Source organism: Aquarana catesbeiana, linkage group LG07 (genome assembly GCF_042186555.1).
Source record: "Aquarana catesbeiana isolate 2022-GZ linkage group LG07, ASM4218655v1, whole genome shotgun sequence".
Lineage (NCBI taxonomy): Eukaryota > Metazoa > Chordata > Amphibia > Anura > Ranidae > Aquarana > Aquarana catesbeiana.
The window spans coordinates 28,746,940-28,765,701 of NC_133330.1; the positions used below are offsets into that span (position 1 = coordinate 28,746,940).

General features: G+C 43.5%; 1 protein-coding gene across 1 annotated transcript in view; it reads left to right on the top strand.

The window, feature by feature from the left end:
- The window catches only part of COL7A1 (collagen type VII alpha 1 chain), a 294,025-nt gene that overhangs the window by 42,182 nt on the left and 233,081 nt on the right, over positions 1–18,762 (top strand). Inside the window, exon 2 of the mRNA XM_073591887.1 lies at positions 10,550–10,634. Within this exon, the coding sequence (XP_073447988.1) occupies positions 10,559–10,634 (76 nt within the window). The 5' untranslated portion in view covers positions 10,550–10,558. The remainder of the gene's footprint in view (positions 1–10,549; positions 10,635–18,762) is intronic.

The window sequence follows — 18,762 nt, forward strand, 5'->3', positions numbered from 1 at the left end:
TACTTTAGTGATTCCCAGCTTTCATGGGCATCGGCCAGGTATGGTATATGCAGAGTTACATCGGTCCAAGCTGGACCAATGTAACGTTGTATAATATATCCATACTTGGAATTTATCTTTTAATCCTGGCAAGCCAGGCGCTTCACAGTCTTCTATTCCTGGGTCCTTGAGGTCCAGCCAAGGATTCTAAACTCTTCCCATCAAAGTCTCTCAGTGGTCTTATTCAACTACTTATTAAGAATTTATTCTTGTGCCATCATTCCATGTTCTGCATTAGATAGATATGGCAAGCTGTAAAGAATAGAACAACTGACAAGAGGAGACATTCTAAAAGCCCTACTACTTTTACTAATAGGAACATTTTGAAATAGAAGCTATGATATTATGAGTTCATTACAGCTGCAGCATTTCTTGAATCGTATTATGAACTCATGGAGTGACTTAACATCTTGTTTGGAGTTGGTCCTTAACCTGCAACATCTGGGGGCCACTTTTGTCCACATCATCATTAAACTCAAAGCCTAAGACACGCACGGAGTCTTTTTACTCTGAGTCAATGACATATGGAGGCAAGAACGCTATAAATTTTAAGGAATTCCAAGAATTCCACTATATTCAAGTGAATGTCAATAAGATATAGATCACACCCACTGCTTGGCTGTCAGGCTGATGAGTTCCGAGAGATTGGCAGGAGCCTGAAGGCAATGAGTGAGGCATCAGATAGCCACCTTAATACTCTCTTTAGCGTTCTTACCTTATAATGTTCTTAGCCACATGTGAGGTCTGAGAAAGTCAAAAGTAATTATCCCGACTGCCAAACTTCTGCCTTCATAAAAGCATTTCCTTTTTATGGTTGTTCCTTAGATTGACCTACAGTGTGAACCCAATGACAAATATTTGTATAATACTTGGCTAAAGAATGCTGATGTAGCCAAGCAATATCTCCTTAAAACTGAAGTTTCATCTGCTTATATTTAGACTTTTCTGGTTACTCCTTTCTCCTCTCACCAACATGTTCATGAAATGAAAAAATAAAAATCTAATTTCATTACATACCTTATTTTGGTGCCATCACTGGATCTCTGTGTTTCTCTATGCCAGCATTTCTCAACCTTTTTTTCACTCCTGGCACCCTTTAAAAGTTTGCAAAATCTGGAGGCACCCCCGTCTGAAATGTATTCAAATTTAAATGTTACTTATCATTGGGAAAATGTTACTTATCCCTGAGCCTGGGACAATGCACACAACCTCCTCAATGAAATTAACTTTACATTAAAAGTCCTCCATCACATCAGAGGTCCCCCATCACATCAGAGGTCCCAATCACATCAGAGGTCCCCCCATCACATTAGATGTCCTCCATTACATCTGAGGTCCCCCATCACTTCAGAGGTCCTCCATCACATCAGAGGTTCTCCCATCATATCAGAGGTCCCCTTCACATCAGAGGTCCTCCATCACATCAGAGGTTCCCCTGATCATATTATAGGTCCTCCATTACATCAGAGTTCCTCCATCACATCAGAGGTTCTCCATCACATCAGAGGTTTCCCCATCACATCAGAGACCCTCCCCCCACCATCACATCAGAGGTCCTCCTTCACATCAGAGATCCTTCTTCACATCAGAGATCCCCCTATCACATTGGAGGTCCTCCATCACATCAGAGTTCCTCCCATCACATCAGAGGGCCTCCCTTCACATCAGAGTTCCCCTTCATATCAGAAGACCCCCCATCACATCAGAGGTCCCCCCCATCACATCAGAGGTCCCCCCATCACATCAGAGGCCCTCCATCACATCAGAGCCCCCCTCCTCATCAGATCAGAGGCCCTCAATCAGATCAGAGGTCCCCCTATCACATCAGTGGTCCTCCATTACATCAGAGGTCCCCCCATCACTTCATAGGTCCTCCCTACACATCAAAGGTCCCCTTCACATCAGGAGACCCCCCCCCATCACATCTGAGTCCCCCCTTCACATTAGTGGTTCTCCATCACATAAGAGATCCTCCCATCTCATCACAGGTCCTTTCATATTGTCAGAGTCCCACCCATAACGCTAGAGTCTGTCCATCACCAAGTCTTCTCATCACGTCAGAGTCGCCCCATTACAAAGATCCCCAATCACACCGTCCCCTCTTCACTTCAAGGCACTACCTTTTGGCTCTAGCAGCACAGCAGGGGGCAGGAGGTGGAACAGGTCTAAAGAAGCCAGACCTCCATCCCCTGCTAAATGCTGGTTGTGGCCTGTCCTGGACCGGCATCATGAGTTCCCATGGTGCAAGTGGGCCACCCGCCAACATCATAGCAACAAATGACGCTGTATGTATTGCCAGTGGTTGTTATGGTGCTGGTAGCCAACAAACCTACACCATGGCAATTCATGACATTGATCTAGGGCAAACTGGGTCATGTGCCTGTGGCACCCTGGGAGAACCCAAATGGCCCTCCGGTTGAGAAACACTACTTAACGCAATGCAGGCAGATCATGGCTGGTGGGAGGGGCTGGCAGGGGGCTGTACATGGCTTCCTGAAAACATCATAGCACCAGGCCTCAGTACTCCTCTCAAGAGCCCTCAGCCCTGATCAGTACCGGGACAGGTTTGTCTACTGCCAAGGATTCGGAACTGTGTCCACCTCTGTTATTGCATGCCATAGAATGGGTTTACTGCCTGTGTCCATTGTCTGCCCCCTTGCTCTGCTGTGCCCAGGGAAACTGTTCTTCCTGCTCACCCCTTGTCCCAGCCCTGGCCCTGATGCAAGCAGTGGGCTGGCTCTTGGGAGGTGTTATGCAAATATCAAAATGCCCTCATGGGTGAATGCCAGTCAAGGGGGGTGGGCGTTCCTAGGCAGTCTGTATTTGCATGCACGCCCACATGTGATGCCAAGGTTCCATGTTTGAAACAACTGAAATCCAATGAGTGACAGGGGCGGGCCAGGGACAGTCAGACTGGGGAGGAAAGGGCTAGATGATGCTGGATGTCCTCCAGCCAGGAAATTAGGCAGGCTATATCGGATCTGCTGCAGCTTTAAGTGCACATTGTGAGATGCCTGACTCTCTGACACTTCTGCTCGAACAAGGTGAAAGTACAACTGAATAATACAAAATCAAGCTATTGCTTACAGCCTGGTAAGGCATTTTTATAACAGATCAAGAGCAAAGATTCCGAATATTACAGATGATCATCTACATCTCTTTTTTTGGGGGGTTAACGTAGACCTGTCATTTACCACACACTCTATTATCAAAAGTATTGGGACACCTGCCTTTACACACACATGAACTTTAATGGCATCCCAGTCTTAGTCCGTAGGGTTCAATATTGGGTTGGCCCACCCTTTGCAGCTATAACAGCTTCAACTCTTCTGGTAAGGATGTCCACAAGGTTTAGGAGTGTGTCTATGGGAATGTTTGACCATTCTTCCTGAAGCGCATTTGTGAGGTCAGGCACTGATGTTGGATGAGAAGGCCTGGCTCGCAGTCTCTGCTCTAATTCATCCCAAAGGTGTTCTATCGGGTTGAGATCAGGACTTGGTGCAGGTCAGTCATGTTCCTCCACCCCAAACTCGCTGATCCATGTCTTTATGGACCTTGCTTTGTGCGCTGGTGCGCAATCATGTTGGAACAGGAAGGGGCCATCCCCAAACTGTTCCCACAAAGTCGGGAGCATGAAATTGTCCAAAATGTCTTGGTATGCTGATGCCTTAAGAGTTCCCTTCACTGAAACCAAGGGGCCAAGCCCAACCCCTAAAAAACAACCCCACACCATAATCCCCCCTCCACCAAATGATTTGGACCAGTCTACAAAGAAAGGTCCATAAAGACATGAACAAGTGAATTTGGGGTGGAGGAACTTGACTGGCCTGAGTCCTCACCTCAACCTGATAGAACACCTTTGGGATGAATTAGAGCGGAGACTGCGAGCCAGGCCTTCCCGTCCAACATCAGTGCCTGACCACACAAATGCGCTTCTGGAAGAATGGTCAAACATTCCCATAGACACACTCCTAAACCTTGTGGACAGCCTTCCCAGAAGAGTTGAAGCTGTTATAGCTGCAACGGGTGGGCCAACTCAATATAGAACCCTACGGACGAAGACTGGGATTTCATTACAGTTTATGTGCGTGTAAAGGCAGGCGTTCCAATACTTTTGGTAATATAGTGTATATGTGGTCAGTCTGCTCATTGGCCTTATTTGACTATTCTGTGGGCATCCCAGTAGAATAGCGGTTTATGGTCCGTGGTTTTTATATGCTCTCCTGGTGTTTGTGTGGGATTCCATGAATGTTACAGTTTCCACTCATAATTTCAGAACATACTGTCTGGATGGGAGCCACATTATTCCCTCGTGTGTGAGTTTTGCAAGACTATTAGATTGAAAGTGACTCCAGGCACAGGGAACATTGTGAATTACAGTAAAACCTTGGATTGTGAGCATAATTCGTTCCGGAAACATGCTTGTAATCCAAAGCACTTGTATATCAAAGCAAATTTCCCCATAAGAAATAATGGAAACTCAGATGATTCGTTCCACAACCATTGTTGTCCTTCAGTTTATAGTCCATATAAAAAGATTATAGCAATGTGATAGGTTGTGTAACCATAAAATATCCATCCACAAATGCGATCTGAAAGCGAGGCTTCAAGCGTTCGTAGAGCGCAGCGTGGAAGGGATGACATCGGTGGCAGTGCAGAGGATGGTCTATGTGGACAGCTTTACCCCAGATGCCTGCCCAATTTTTAAAGTCATACAGTATTTGCACAGCGGTTTTTCAAACTCATTTAAAAAAAAAGTAAAAACACTTTAATGAAAAACAAAAAATACAAAACACAATATATAACCTATTTTTTTTTGGTTAAATATGAACGATGATGTTACGCCAAGTAAAAAGATACCTAACATGTCATGCTTTAAAATTGTGCATACTCGTGGATTGGCGCCAAACTACAATACTTAAAAATCTCCATAGGTGACATTTTAAAATTTGTTACAGGTAACCAGTTTAGAGTTACAGAGGAGGTCTTGTGCTAGAATTTTTTCTCTCGCAGTAATCCCCCACATGTGTGGTGCGACCACCGTTTACATATATTGGCATGACCTATGTATGCGTTCGCCACTGCATGCAAGCACTGGGGGGATGGGAGCACTTAAAAAAAAAAACGTTATTATTTTTTATTTTATTACTTTTTTTTTCTTTTTACGCTGTCCCTTTAAAAACATTTTTTTGATCACTTCTAGTGCTATTACAAGAAATGTAAACATCCCTTGCAATAACAGTAAAGCATGACAGGTCCTCTTTATGCAGAGATATGGAGTCTATAATGGAAAGCATGAGATAACAAAAAAGCAACAATCTAATGCTTTCCAAAAAAAAAAATGGCATTGCTTACATCGGGCCAGAACCGGAAGTGAGGTCATGACGTCGCTCTGGTCCTCCTAGACCACAGAGATTAGCGGAGGGCATCTTTGCTGAGCTAACCTCTGTGGTTAGCCGCCGCAACTGCCAGATCGGTTGCATAGTGCCCAACTATTGATATTAGTGGGAGAAATAGTGGCCCAGTGTTGGTGTCAGGGGACTTATGCCCCACTGCTGGTGTCAGTATTAGGAACAGTGCCTCCAATCAGTGGGAGGAATAGTGCCCCAAAGGCTGAATAAAGGCTAGCAAAGGGCCACATCCCGCCCTCAGATGCAGTTTGGAGACCACTGGTCTAGGGGGATGTCTTTTGAAAGTTTATTGCAGGGGTCTTCAAACTATGGCCCTCCAGTTGTTCAGGAACTACTATTCCCATCATTCCTAGTCATGTCTGTGAATGTCAGAGTTTTACAATACCTCATGGGATGTGTAGTTCCGCAACAGCTGGAGGGCTGTAGTTTGAGGATCCCTGGTTTAGTGTTTTCAAAACTTCAACAGTGGGGGGGGGACTTGGCATGTGATATTACAAAAACACTCAATGGCAGTCAGAAGGTAGAGGACAGTCCCTTCTAGTAGTAGTAGTAGCTGGACTCTCCATCCTCATTGGCTGAGACAGCAGTGCGGTGCCTATGGCTCCCACTGCTGTGAATCAAAGTCAATAAGCCAATGAGGAGAGAGAGGGAGCGGCGGCCGAACCGTGGCTCTGTGTCTGAATGGACACACAGAGCAGCGGCTCGGATGCCCCCATAGCAAGCTGCTTGTTGTGGGGGCACTTGGCAAGAGGGAGGGACCAGGAGCGTCCGAGAGGGACCCAAGAAGAGGAGAATCTGGGCTGCTCTGTGCAAAACTATTACACAGAGCAGGTAAGTATAACATGTATGTTATTTTTAAAGGAAAAAACTGAGACTTTAGTATCACTTTGAGGTGACTACTCACAATTCCCCAGGACAACTGCCCCCTTCCAGCTTCCTCCAGACACAACCCAGTGAGTGACATGGCGCCTCTCTGGATCAGATCCCCATATGGCATGGTTCTGCAATCAGTCTTGAGAAAAGTCTATTAAAATCCTCAGTCCTGGCACCTCTGAGGCCCCTGGAGTAGTTGTGTGGTCCATGGGCTGCCTGAGAGCAGCAGCCTCTGCCCCACTGGAACCCTCCTGGGGAGAAAGAACTCTCCAGTGTCTCAGATTACATTCCAGCCCTCAACTGGACACTTTCCCTACAGGGATAGGCAGGAGTGCCAATAATAATTTAGCCTGGTCATTTTTTTTTTCATGTAAATCCTTTATTTTAAGAGAGTTGTAATTCACAGTTGCTATGATTAAGCCCCAACATACGGTGTGAAACGCGTTAGCTATCCAGCTCTGCCTCTGTACCATATGGACTGTATTTGGATTTTAAATCTTCAATAAAGGTGTTGTATCAGTGTGCGGCCGTCCAAGTCTTCTCTTTGCTTCTAGAAACATGAAAGGACGAAGCATGGTCAGCATTTAGCATAGACATTGAAAACCTCTCAGTGAAATACGTAGGTCAGTAGACCTATTAAAACACACATAATCAAATAAACTAATCAAATATGAGAATGCGCTACTAGTAACCAAGTATGTGCAACAAATAGAGTAACAATTCGGGAGACCACACACACCAATTCGTAGATTAAAGCTGTGCAACTATGTGGCCAGCTGGGCCCAGAATGGAAATGAGAGGCAACCGATTTAATGTATAACAGGATATTCAAATATCTGGAAGAGGACTGCATCCAGAACTGAGCCCAGTAAACAGGAAGGATGGGGATCATGGGGGGAGAAGGGAGAGAAAGTTGTCAGGAGACAGTTGTGGAAAGGTAAAAAAAAAAAAAGAGAAAAAGAACTGAGCCTCTCAGATGTAGGAGAAAAGCAACTCAGGTGAAGAAAGAGGGATAGAGACCCTCGCCCCGGGAACATGGCCGACCTCAGGGACTTCGACCTCGATTGCGAGGCCCCTTGTAGTTGAACATCAGTAAGACAAAATGTTGCCATGGTCTCCAGGTGTCGCGGGAGGTCTCCTCTCGGTTATGCAAAGTAGCAGTGAGATCCTCCATGTCCCTGAGTTTATTAACTTTGGAAAACCACAAGGATTGTGACGGCGGGTTCTCGGTTCTCCTCAGCCTTCTAGAAGTTGGGCATCAGTAAAGACAAAATGTTGCCATGGTCTCCAGGTGTCGCGGGAGGTCTCCTCTCGGTTATGCAAAGTAGCAGTGAGATCCTCCATGTCCCAGAGTTCATTAACTTGTGGAAAACCATAAGGATTGTGACGGCGGGTTCTCGGTTCTCCTCAGCCTTCTAGAAGTTGGGCATCAGTAAAGACAAAATGTTGCCATGGTCTCCAGGTGTCGCGGGAGGTCTCCTCTCGGTTATGCAAAGTAGCAGCGAGATCCTCCATGTCCCAGAGTTCAGTAACTTGTGGAAAACCACAAGGATTGTGACGGCGGGTTCTCGGTTCTCCTCAGCCTTCTAGAAGTTGGGCATCAGTAAAGACAAAATGTTGCCATGGTCTCCAGGTGTCGCGGGAGGTCTCCTCTCGGTTATCCAAAGTAGCAGTGAGATCCTCCATGTCCCAGAGTTCATTAACTGGTGGAAAACCACAAGGATTGTGACGGTGGGTTCTCGGTTCTCCTCAGCCTTCTAGAAGTTGGGCATCAGTAAAGACAAAATGTTACCATGGTCTCCAGGTGTCGCGGGAGGTCTCCTCTCGGTTATGCAAAGTAGAAGTGAGATCCTCCATGTCCCAGAGTTCATTAACTTGTGAAAAACCACAAGGATTGTGACGGTGGGTTCTCGGTTCTCCTCAGCCTTCTAGAAGTTGGGCATCAGTAAAGACAAAATGTTCCCATGGTCTCCAGGTGTCGCGGGAGGTCTCCTCTCCTTTATGCAAAGTAGCAGTGAGATCCTCCATGTCCCTGAGTTCATTAACTTTGGAAAACCACAAAGACGGCGGGTTCTCGGATCTCCTCAGTCTGGTAATTTTGAATCTTCCGCCCTAAGCTCTGGAAACTTCTTCCAGAGGCAGGGGGAAGTAATCAAACTCCTAGCCTGTGAGACCCTGAAGGGGTTAGAACAAACAATTACTGCTCCCTTGATTAAAGAAAGGGCCAAAGCTAAATTTGCCTAGCAGGGTGCTACATCACCATCATCACCAAAGCAATCTCAGTGCTGTAATGAAAACAAATCATATGTAACCATTTATCCATGGACGCAGTATCTCAGCAACTCCTACTGTAAAGGATGCCTCAAATTTTCACAAAAACAGGATGTAGGATATCTGGGGGCTTTCCATCCATGATTGTTTACAGAAAACTCCAATTTTCATATTACAAGGAAGTTTGAATCTATTTTTCCATACATTCTTTATTTAATTGGCACTGAAAAGAAAACAAAAGATACAGTTCAATTATAAAAACACAACAATATAGTAGAACATGACATTTAAATTTATGATAATAGTAGAAAATTGTAGCAGCTTAAAAATGAAATAGGAAGATTGTTTTAAAAACATTATATTACAAAATGGCTTATTTACAGTTGTACATGTCATATATTTTTTAAAAGGTAACTGCACTTTTGTGGGAAAAAACATTATCAAATAAAAAAATAAAATAATAATAATATAACATATACAATTGTGACTCAGGTCATATTGTATTTGAATGTTATTAAAAATGACCTTTCTCTTTCTAACTGCAGCGCTGTCATTTTCTATAAATGTAATATGGCAACCTGGAGGCGTTCTGTACACAGATGGAATAGAGAACGACCCCTGAAAATGTCATTTCCTGCTTGTGTGATTGGCTCACTGATCTTGCCAGAAGTCTGCACTAAGATACAATTTAGATTTTTGACATCCCCTGCAACAAAATGTAAATTTTTACTGAGATACTCTCAAATGGAAATCATATCTACAGGGATGCAGACTCTGCCACTTTCCTCATTAGAGCCCTGCAGGTGCAACAGCTGACCGATAATTATAAAACCACTACCATACAGAGTCACTATGCACATGGACACAGACAAACACACAGCTATTCCTTTAGAATTAAAAAAAAGGTAGGAAACTGCAACAAAGTTTGTTAAAATCCTTGCAATATACATACTGTAAATCACTAGAACAGAGGGGAGTGTTTTTTTTTTCTCAACAAAAGTAGAATTACTCTTTAAGTGAAAGTGGAGTTTTCCTTAAAATTCACCCTAGACTTCGCAGTGGCCAGTATTTTAAAGCAGAACTCTAGACAAAAGCTACAAGTTAAAAAATAAACAACCCATTAAAAAGAAAATAAAACCACCTTTTGCTGCAATGTTCATCTTCAATTCAAAGCGGCCCCCTTCAATTCTTTTTTCTGCCACTAGAGGTCCTCAGTCTGATGGACAACATTGTTCAACCCTCTTCCTTCGAGCCCAGCTCATCCTGGATCCCCAGCCTGTGATTGGACAGTGAAAGCAACTTATCTATATGTCACTTTGCTCTCTCACTTTTTCTGCAGCTTCTTCTTCTCCCTCTCCAGCCTGGCTGTGAAGGCTGATACCAGGTCAAATTGAGTATTTTCATTGCTTGTTTTCAAAAATACTTTTGCATTAACAGCCTTCTGTCCAGCGTACGAAAATATGTACTCAACACAACATCATAATTTTTTTTATTTTACCAAAAAAATTAGGTATTATATTGTTTCTACTGAAATTCATTTAGGTGTATTTTTTCCTGAAAACATGCATTTGGTAAAAGGCATAAATACTGTGTGAGATAAAAAAAAATTCAAAAGCCACCATTTTATTCTCTAGGGCCTCTGCTTTTAGAAAATATATAAATGTTTGGGGGTTCTAAGTAATTTTCTAGCAAAAAAAAAAGTATTTTAACATGTGTATGAAAAAATAAAGAAATGCCCCCAATGCAAGGGGTTAATAAATACCATTAATTTGTATCTTGTTATGTGTACCTGGAGTTCAGATTTAAACATTTTGGCGATTTCATTTGGCTGCCACAGTTGTACTATGGTGGAATGTTTTAGAGTGTCTTTTTCTATCATCAGTTATACCAGATAAAATGATATCGCCACTTTTTCGAATAACTATTTTTAAGTTCTTCTTTTGGTTTTCCTGCAGGAATAGAAGATGATAGGGTCATCCGCTTTTTTCGTGGCTCTGCAAGTATTAATATTTTTCCCTAAAAGAGGGTCTGCACAGCAAGGTAAGCAATACTACAAATGACTGGTTTCTAAAATAAGACATGACTACTGGGTCCAAAAGGGTGCAGCATGTCAAAGAAGAGCACAGCTTTATTTTTTTTAGGAAATATACAGTGACATTTATACATTCACCTTCGCACAAGGATAAAAAAAAATGTATGCAGCTCACAGACTAGAAGCTTATACTGTAGTTTGTAACCAGCTGGAACCGTGGTTCTTGGTGTGGAGAGTCCAAATAGTTTTGTTTTCCCTAGATCTCATCTAAGGAATATTATATATATCATCTATGGTTATTTATATATTTTTATCATATATCATAATGATAACAATTATTTATTATAAATATTATAATGACATAAGTTATTTAAAATTTTATTTAATTTTATCTTATAATATGACATTGTTAGACTGTTGAGAAGGAAAAAGCCAACGTCATGCACGTCATCTTGTACGTGTGCCCAGGGCTTTTTTTCTCAGAGAATAGGTGCTGGAACTCCCACCTACTGAGTCACTTCTTCTCTCTGCCCCCTACCCACCTCCGAGCAACATCTCTTGGTTCCGCCCCCTACCCACCTCCGAGCAACATCTCTTGGTTCCGCCCCCTACCCACCTCCGAGCAACATCTCTTGGTTCCACCCCCTACCCACCTTCTAGCACCGTCTCATTCAGAGAATACAGAGCCAAGTATGATTATGTCATGCTATGCTAAAGTAATTTGTATGAAAACTGATAATGATAACAAGAAAAGCAGTACAATAGATCCCCTGCAGCCAGCAACAATAGACCCCCCCAGCAACATAGGACCCTGCAACAAAATATCATCCTAGCAACAATAGGCCCCGGCAGCAAGACCAGATCTCCCAGCGGCCAGCATCAATAGACTCCCCAGCAGCCAGAAACAATAGACCCCTCCTTTAACAGTAGATCCTTTCCAGCAGCAGTTGACCCCCCAGCTACACAACTTCCCCAGCAACAATAGATCCCCCACCAGCAACAATAGACCTCCCCAGCAACAATAGGCTGCCACACAAAAACAAATCCACTCCAGTAACAATAGATCTCCCAGCAGTCAGTATCAGTAGACCCTCCAGCACACCCCAGCACCCCTTGCCATTAGATACATTCAGTGCTAGAGGTGCCGGAACTGCGTTCCCCCACGCTCCCGCTGAAAAAAAAGCCCTGCGTGTGCCACACCAAAAAAAAAAAAGACTCCCCCCCCCCACATTACCGAGTCTTTCCTTTTTCCTTCAACTAGGTCATTGAACTTTTGTATGGCAGATGCAGGAGATGAGGCCCATGACATCCTGCGCTTTACGCCTTGCACGCACCATATAAATTTATAAGTGGGAACCCAGCCTACACAACCCTGCTCAACCCAGAATCATTGAATCAGATCATTACATGTATGGCCACCAATTATGTTATAGGGAGATCTGCATCACATCAGTGCAACGCAAAGGGGTTGATTTACTAAAGGCAAAGAGACTGTGCCCTCTGCAAGTGCAGTTGTTCCAGAGCTTAGTAAATGAGCAGAAGCTCTGATGACTTCCATCATCCAATCATGTGCAAGCAAACATGCAATTTTTTTTTTCCTTGCATGTAATTGGGTATTCTTTGCAAAGTGAAGCTTTACTTCATTCACTAAGCTCTGGAGTAACTTCACTTGCAGTGTGCACAGTCTATTTGCCTTTAGTAAATTAACCCCAATGGTCTATTGGTGGCTGAATTCCCCATGAGGTCATTCCACAGTTATTATTGCCTCATTTATTTGATTTATTTGTTTATAATATTTATTATTTTTATTTATTAATATTTATGAATTAATGTAATTTAATCAATTAACTATTTTATGTATTATAATTATTAAATGTTTTATTAATTCATAATTCATTTTTTTAAATTGTTATTATAATTAACACATTATAATATAACAGATCATTTATAATAATAATAACAATAATAATAATAATAATAATAATAATAATAATAATAATGTATTATTATTATTTAAAAGATTATTTAATTTATAAATGTATTTAATATTTTAGTCATGTATTTATTTATTAATATTTATAATGTACAGTATTTATTAATATGCATATATTGTTGTATCTATTATTTGCCTCATTTAACTAACGCCTCATGCGGTTCATGCCTCGTTTATTACCTAAAACCTCAACCAAAGGTTGAATAACACTTGGCAATTACAGTAATACCTCGGTTTCCGAGTAACGCGGTATACAAGCATTTTGAAAGACGAGCAACATTTTAAAAAAATTTTGACTTGATATGCAAACGCTGACTTGATATAGGAGCAGTACAATCCATGTAGTAAAGCCGCTGGTGTATGCAGTACTGCATGTGGCCAGAGGTCCTGGGGGCACTAGTGGCTCCCAGCGCTTCCTGGAGAACTCAAAGACAATCCCAGCTGGGTGGGACGTGCGTCCGAGCATCCGGAAGTGTCAACAGGTGCTGAGTGTCTCCGAGTTCTCCAGGAAGCGCTGGGAACCACCAGCGCCCCCCCGCACCTGTGGCCACATACAGTACTGCATACACCAGCAGTGGTTGTGGAACGAATCATCTGAGGTTTCCATTATTTCTTATGGGGATTTTCGCTTTGATATACAAGTGCTTTGGATTACAAGCATGTTTCTGAAATGAATTTTGCTCGTAATCCAAGGTATTACTGTATATGGCAATTGAGTGGCTTCCAGTCAGCTTTCAATCGTAATCATGTCATTGTTTCCAGGATCAAATGATCTATAAATGGGTAAAAATCAATCAAAACACCCTTTAATGCCACTGAAAAGGCATTTTAATCCATTTTAAGCCCTCCTTCTATCATTTTTATCACATGAAAACAGAAAACATTTTTTTTCTCAGAGCTGATAGGTAGAAACATGATTGCAAAGTACTGCATATGACCAACCACTTTCAATTAAATTTTAGACTAAGTTTTGTAGTTGGCTTTGCATGAACATTTTCAGCTTTAGGCAAAGTAGGCCTCCGCCTAAGGGAGACAGCAGCTGACAGTTTTACGTTAGTGCGTGCACATGTCACATATTTTTTCTCTTTCCTCGTCAAAAAAAGAAAAGAATTTATGAAATGTCAAAATCCCCAAATGATGTCAGAAGATGAGCTGGCAAGAATGAACTGTAAACACGGTTCTATTTTAAATTCTTTTTATTACTTTTTTCTGTTTTTTTTTCTGTAACAAAATGTATAAATATGAGGTTGATGAGGGAACACTTAGCTTTACCAAAGATGGCAACATTTTGCCGGAATCTCTAGATTCAGATTCCATCAAAGTCTCAGGGCAATAAAAACTCTCAATTTCATTCATCTCTAAACCCTTTAAATGGCTCAAAAAGTGAACCTGTTGGTTTGCTCCCTCTCCCAGCCTGGAACAGTTTTTGTTGGAGGGGGGAAAGTGGGGTGAGTACTGATTTTTATTGGTAACCACTCCCAATTCTAATGTCTCTTGTCTGCCCCCCTCTCACCCCCTCCTGCAGCCTCCTAGGGCACATCACATGTCCCAGGAGGGTGCAGGACCGTTTATGGATTGAGTCATGTGCTATAGGAAGCAAGCAGTGGTTCCTCAAGAAGCCACAGCTGGAACCCACATCCAACATGGCATCACCAGGGACCTGCAGCAGAGCTCATCCCCTCCTGCAGCCTCCTAGGGCACATCACATGTCCCAGGGGCTGCAGGACCATTTATGGATTGAGCCATGTTCTGTAGGAAGCAAGCAGTGGTTCCTCAAGAAGCCACAGCTGGCACTCACATCCAACATGGCATCACCAGGGACCTGCAGCAGTGAGGGCCAGTTCACACTGGTCCAAAACGCGCCTTTCCGACTTCGCACAATTCGCATGACATGTCAAAATCAATGGTTCCCTATAAGAGCTGTCTTAACTGACTTTGAAAAATCCTCCTGCACTACTTTGGTTCGACTTGGGCACAATTTCAGCTTATTGATGTGAATGGAAGTCAGCATCATCATCTTAACTAATCCGACTTGTGGCATACGACTTGTGCTCTAAGGATCTTGAGGGTGAACTCCATGCCATAATTAAAAAAAAACACAAAAAACGGCATGAGGTTCCCCCCCCCAAGACCATACCAGACCCAGGTCTGGTATTGATCTTGAGGTGGAAACCCACACCAAAATTGAAAAAAAAAATGGCATGCCCCTTCCCCAAGACCATACCAGACCCTTCAGTCTGGTATGGCTTTTGAAGGGAAACCCCACGCCAAAAGAAACAAAAATAAAACTGTGTGGGATCCCCCCCCAAAATCCATGCCAGACACTCAGCCTTGCAGGTGAAGATGGGGGGGAGACAAGCGAGCAATCCCCCCCTTCCTGAACCATACCATGCCACATGCCCTCAACATGGGCGGGGGTGGTCCCCAGTTGATGCGAACAAGGGCCTCTTCCCCCCACAGCCCTGGGCTGTGGTTGTGGAGGTCTGCAGGCTGGGGGCTTATCAGAATCTAGAAGCCCCCAGATCCCAGCCCCCCCCCCATGTGAATGAGTATGGGGTACCCAACTGTACCCCTACCCATTAACCGGAAAAAAAAGAAGTGTAGTGTTACGAAAAAAAAAAGAGACGGTTTTTGACAAGAATGTGCAGCTCGGCCCTGCCCCCTCCTCACTGGATTTGATTGACAGTAGCAGGAGCCAATAGCTCCCGCACTGCTCCCTTCATGTCCATTGAGGAGCGAGGGAGAGCACAGCGCTGCTGTTCTTGGGAACAGCGCTGGATCAAGATCGAGCTCAGGTAAGTATTTAGGGGCGGGGGAGCTGGTCACAGAAGGCTTTTTTACCTTAAAAATAGAGCCGGCTCCCTAGAAAACTAGATTTTTCTTTTTCTAAAGCCTACATGCACTAAGATTGTTGGCCAACCGAGCGTCTGATTTTTGTCAAAAGGGCGTGTGCCAGGATCTTGTCTTGCATACTAACGGTACACAATTGTCGTGCCACAAACACGAATGTAGTGACGTACTACAAGGAATTTCAGCTCTTGAGCGCCACCCTTTGGGCCCCTTTTGCTAATTTCGTGTTTGGTGAGCATTGATTCCGATCATGCGTGTTTTGTACACTCGACTTTTGTGTGACGGAATTGTGTACTGACAATAAGAAAATCTGACATCAGGCCGTTGTCTGCCGAAAATTTAATAGCCTGTCATCCAACATTTGTTGGCTGAAAATTGGACAACAATTGTCAAAAGGAGCGTACTAACGGTAAGATTCTAGGAGAACAGTCTGTCAGCAGACGATCCCCTGCTAACAATCGTACTGTGTGTACGAGGCTTTAGAGTAAAGAACCCTTTCCATATTCAGAGGTTAAACCCTCTTTGCTCCAGTTGTATAGAATGCCACAAATTTTTCCTGTAGTAACTTAAAAGTGAACTCTATGGGCCATACAGTATGTGTATATAAGATAGAAATTCCTAACTAGGAAGAAAGCATTATTTTAGACCCCTGGTATCTTTTTATGGCAACCTCCTTAGGAACACATAGATCTTTCTGCCTGCTTTGTTCTCAGCACTTTCATATGTATATACAGTAACATGGTGCAAAGCCTTCTTGATTTCCCAAGTTTAGGAGACCATAGCAACCAACACGGTCTTAAAGTGACCGTAAATGCTGGTTAAAAAGTATTCTATTCCAGTATATATTCTTAACCCCAAAAAGTCCCTTCTATTACTTTCAGCCTCCTCCAAATATCCAAATTCCTTTTGCTTCTGTGATCTGACTTCCTGTTAGAGGGTGGCTACATTTGTACTCCTTAGTCCCGCTGTATGTAGGAATGTTGCCACCCTGCCTTAGTCCCGCTGTATATAGGAATGTAGCCATCTAGCCATTTCATGAAAAATGGATTACTACAGGGCCATTAAGTAGTGAATGTTTATGGGATGTTTTTGGAGAAGAAGGATATTGTTTACTGTCACTTTAAGTCTTGTGTGTAAAGTGTAATAGCCCCTCCCAACCAATAGGGAATTACCTTTTGAAAAATGTATTTCTGAGCCCCTTTTTGTGAGAAAAGAGATGATTTATTAATCTATGCAACGAGTTTTGATCTTTTTGATAAATACATATCTGCGTGGATAACAGCTTGCAGGAATCACTGACTCTGTGGACTAGTTCGTGATTTATGAGTTTCTTTTCTCTTACTATGGATTGGAGTTATCTGCTATCATTCTCGCTCTGTAAAATTATATGGCCCTTCTGAAGCAGTTTGGGAGGTAATGGAACCTTTTCATGGCCCCTCGGAGCTCACAGAGAGAAATATGTTCCACTAGATTGTGAATTTTCATCCCCCAGAGCCAGTTTGTTGTTTTATTCTTCGCCCATGCAGAAACCCCGCCACTTCCTCAACAAATAAACTAAACTCCAGGCTAAGAGTTTAAAGCACAGTTGGGAACTGCCAGTGGATTTGTCCTTCTGTTCAGTCAATCTTGTGATCCCGACACCCCTTTCTACCTGTGCACAATTAGATCAAGAATACGACCCGACCTGCTGATTGGGTAGTGAAGGCTTTCACTTTCTGCCCCAGAGACGCAACGGGTACAATATATTACCAAAAGTACGCAAATGAACTTTAATGGCATCCTGGTCTTAGTCCGTAGGGTTCAATATTGAGTTGGCCCACCCTTTGCAGCTATAACAGCTTCAACTCTTCTGGGAAGGCCGTCCACAAGGTTTAGGAGTGTGTCTATGGGAATGTTTGAGCATTCTTCCAGAAGAGCATTTGTGAGGTCAGGTACTGATGTGGACGTGAGGACCTGGTTTGCAGTCTCCGCTCTAACTCTTCCCTAAGGCGTTCTATCGAGTTGAGGTCAGGACTCTGTATAGGCCAGTCAAGTTCCTCCACCCCAAACTTGCTTATCCATGTCTTTATGGACCTTTCTTTGTGCACTGGTGTGCAGTCATGTTGGAACAGGAAGGGGCCATCCCCAAACTGTTCCCACAAAGTTGGGAGCATGAAATTGTCCAAAATGTCTTGGTATGCTGACGCCTTAAGAGTTCCCTTCACTGGAACTAAGGGGCCAAGGCCAACCGCTGAAAAATAAACCCACACCATAATCCCCCCTCCACCAAATGATTTGGACCAGTGCACAAAGCAAGGTCCATGAAGACATGGATGAGCGAGTTTGGGGTGGCAGGACTCTGTGCAGGCAAGTCAGGTTCCTCCACCCCAAACTCGCTCATCCATGTCTTCATGGGCCTTGCTTTGCGCATTGGTCCAAATCATTTGGTGGAGGGGGGATTATGGTGTGGGGATGTCTTTTGGGGGTTGGGCTTGGCCCCTTAGTTCCAGTGAAGGGAACTCTTAAGGCATCAGCATACCAAGACAATTTGGACAATTTCATGCTCCCAACTTTGTGGGAACAGTTTGGGGATGGCCCCTTCCTGTTCCAACATGACTGCGCACCAATCCACAAGGCAAGGTCCATAAAGACATGGATGAGCGAGTCTGGGTTAAGAGTTCCCTTCACTTGAACTAAGGGGCCAAGCCCAACCCCTGAAAAACAACCCCCACACCATAATCCCCCCTCCACCAAATGATTTGGACCAGTGCACAAAGCAAGATCAATAAAGACATGGATGAGCGAGTTTGGGGTGGAGGAACTTGATTGGCCTGCACAGAGTCCTGACCTCAACCCGATAGAACACCTTTGGGATGAATTAGAGTGGAGACTGCAAGCCAGGCCTTCTCGTCCAACATCAGTGCCTGACCTCAAAAATTTGCTTCTGGAAGAATGGTCAAACATTCCCATAGACACACTCCTAAACCTTGTGGACAGCCAGAAGAGTTGAAGCTGTTATAGCTGCAAAGGGTGGGCCAACTCAATATTGAACCCTAAGGACTAAGACTGGGATGCCATTAAAGTTTATGTGCGTGTAAAGGCAGGCGCCCCAATACTTTTGGTAATATAGTGTAGCTTTATATCGGCTTGGCTTTATAAAGCCCTAATCCATGCCATGCGCCCGACCCCTAATCTTAATGCAGGGCGCCTGACGCATGGATTTCAGTGTTTTTTGTTTTTTTTTGAAGCATGTGATTAGAGACTGAGGCTCTAACTGGCTTCAAAAAAGAGTGGGGTCGGGGCGCACAGCACTG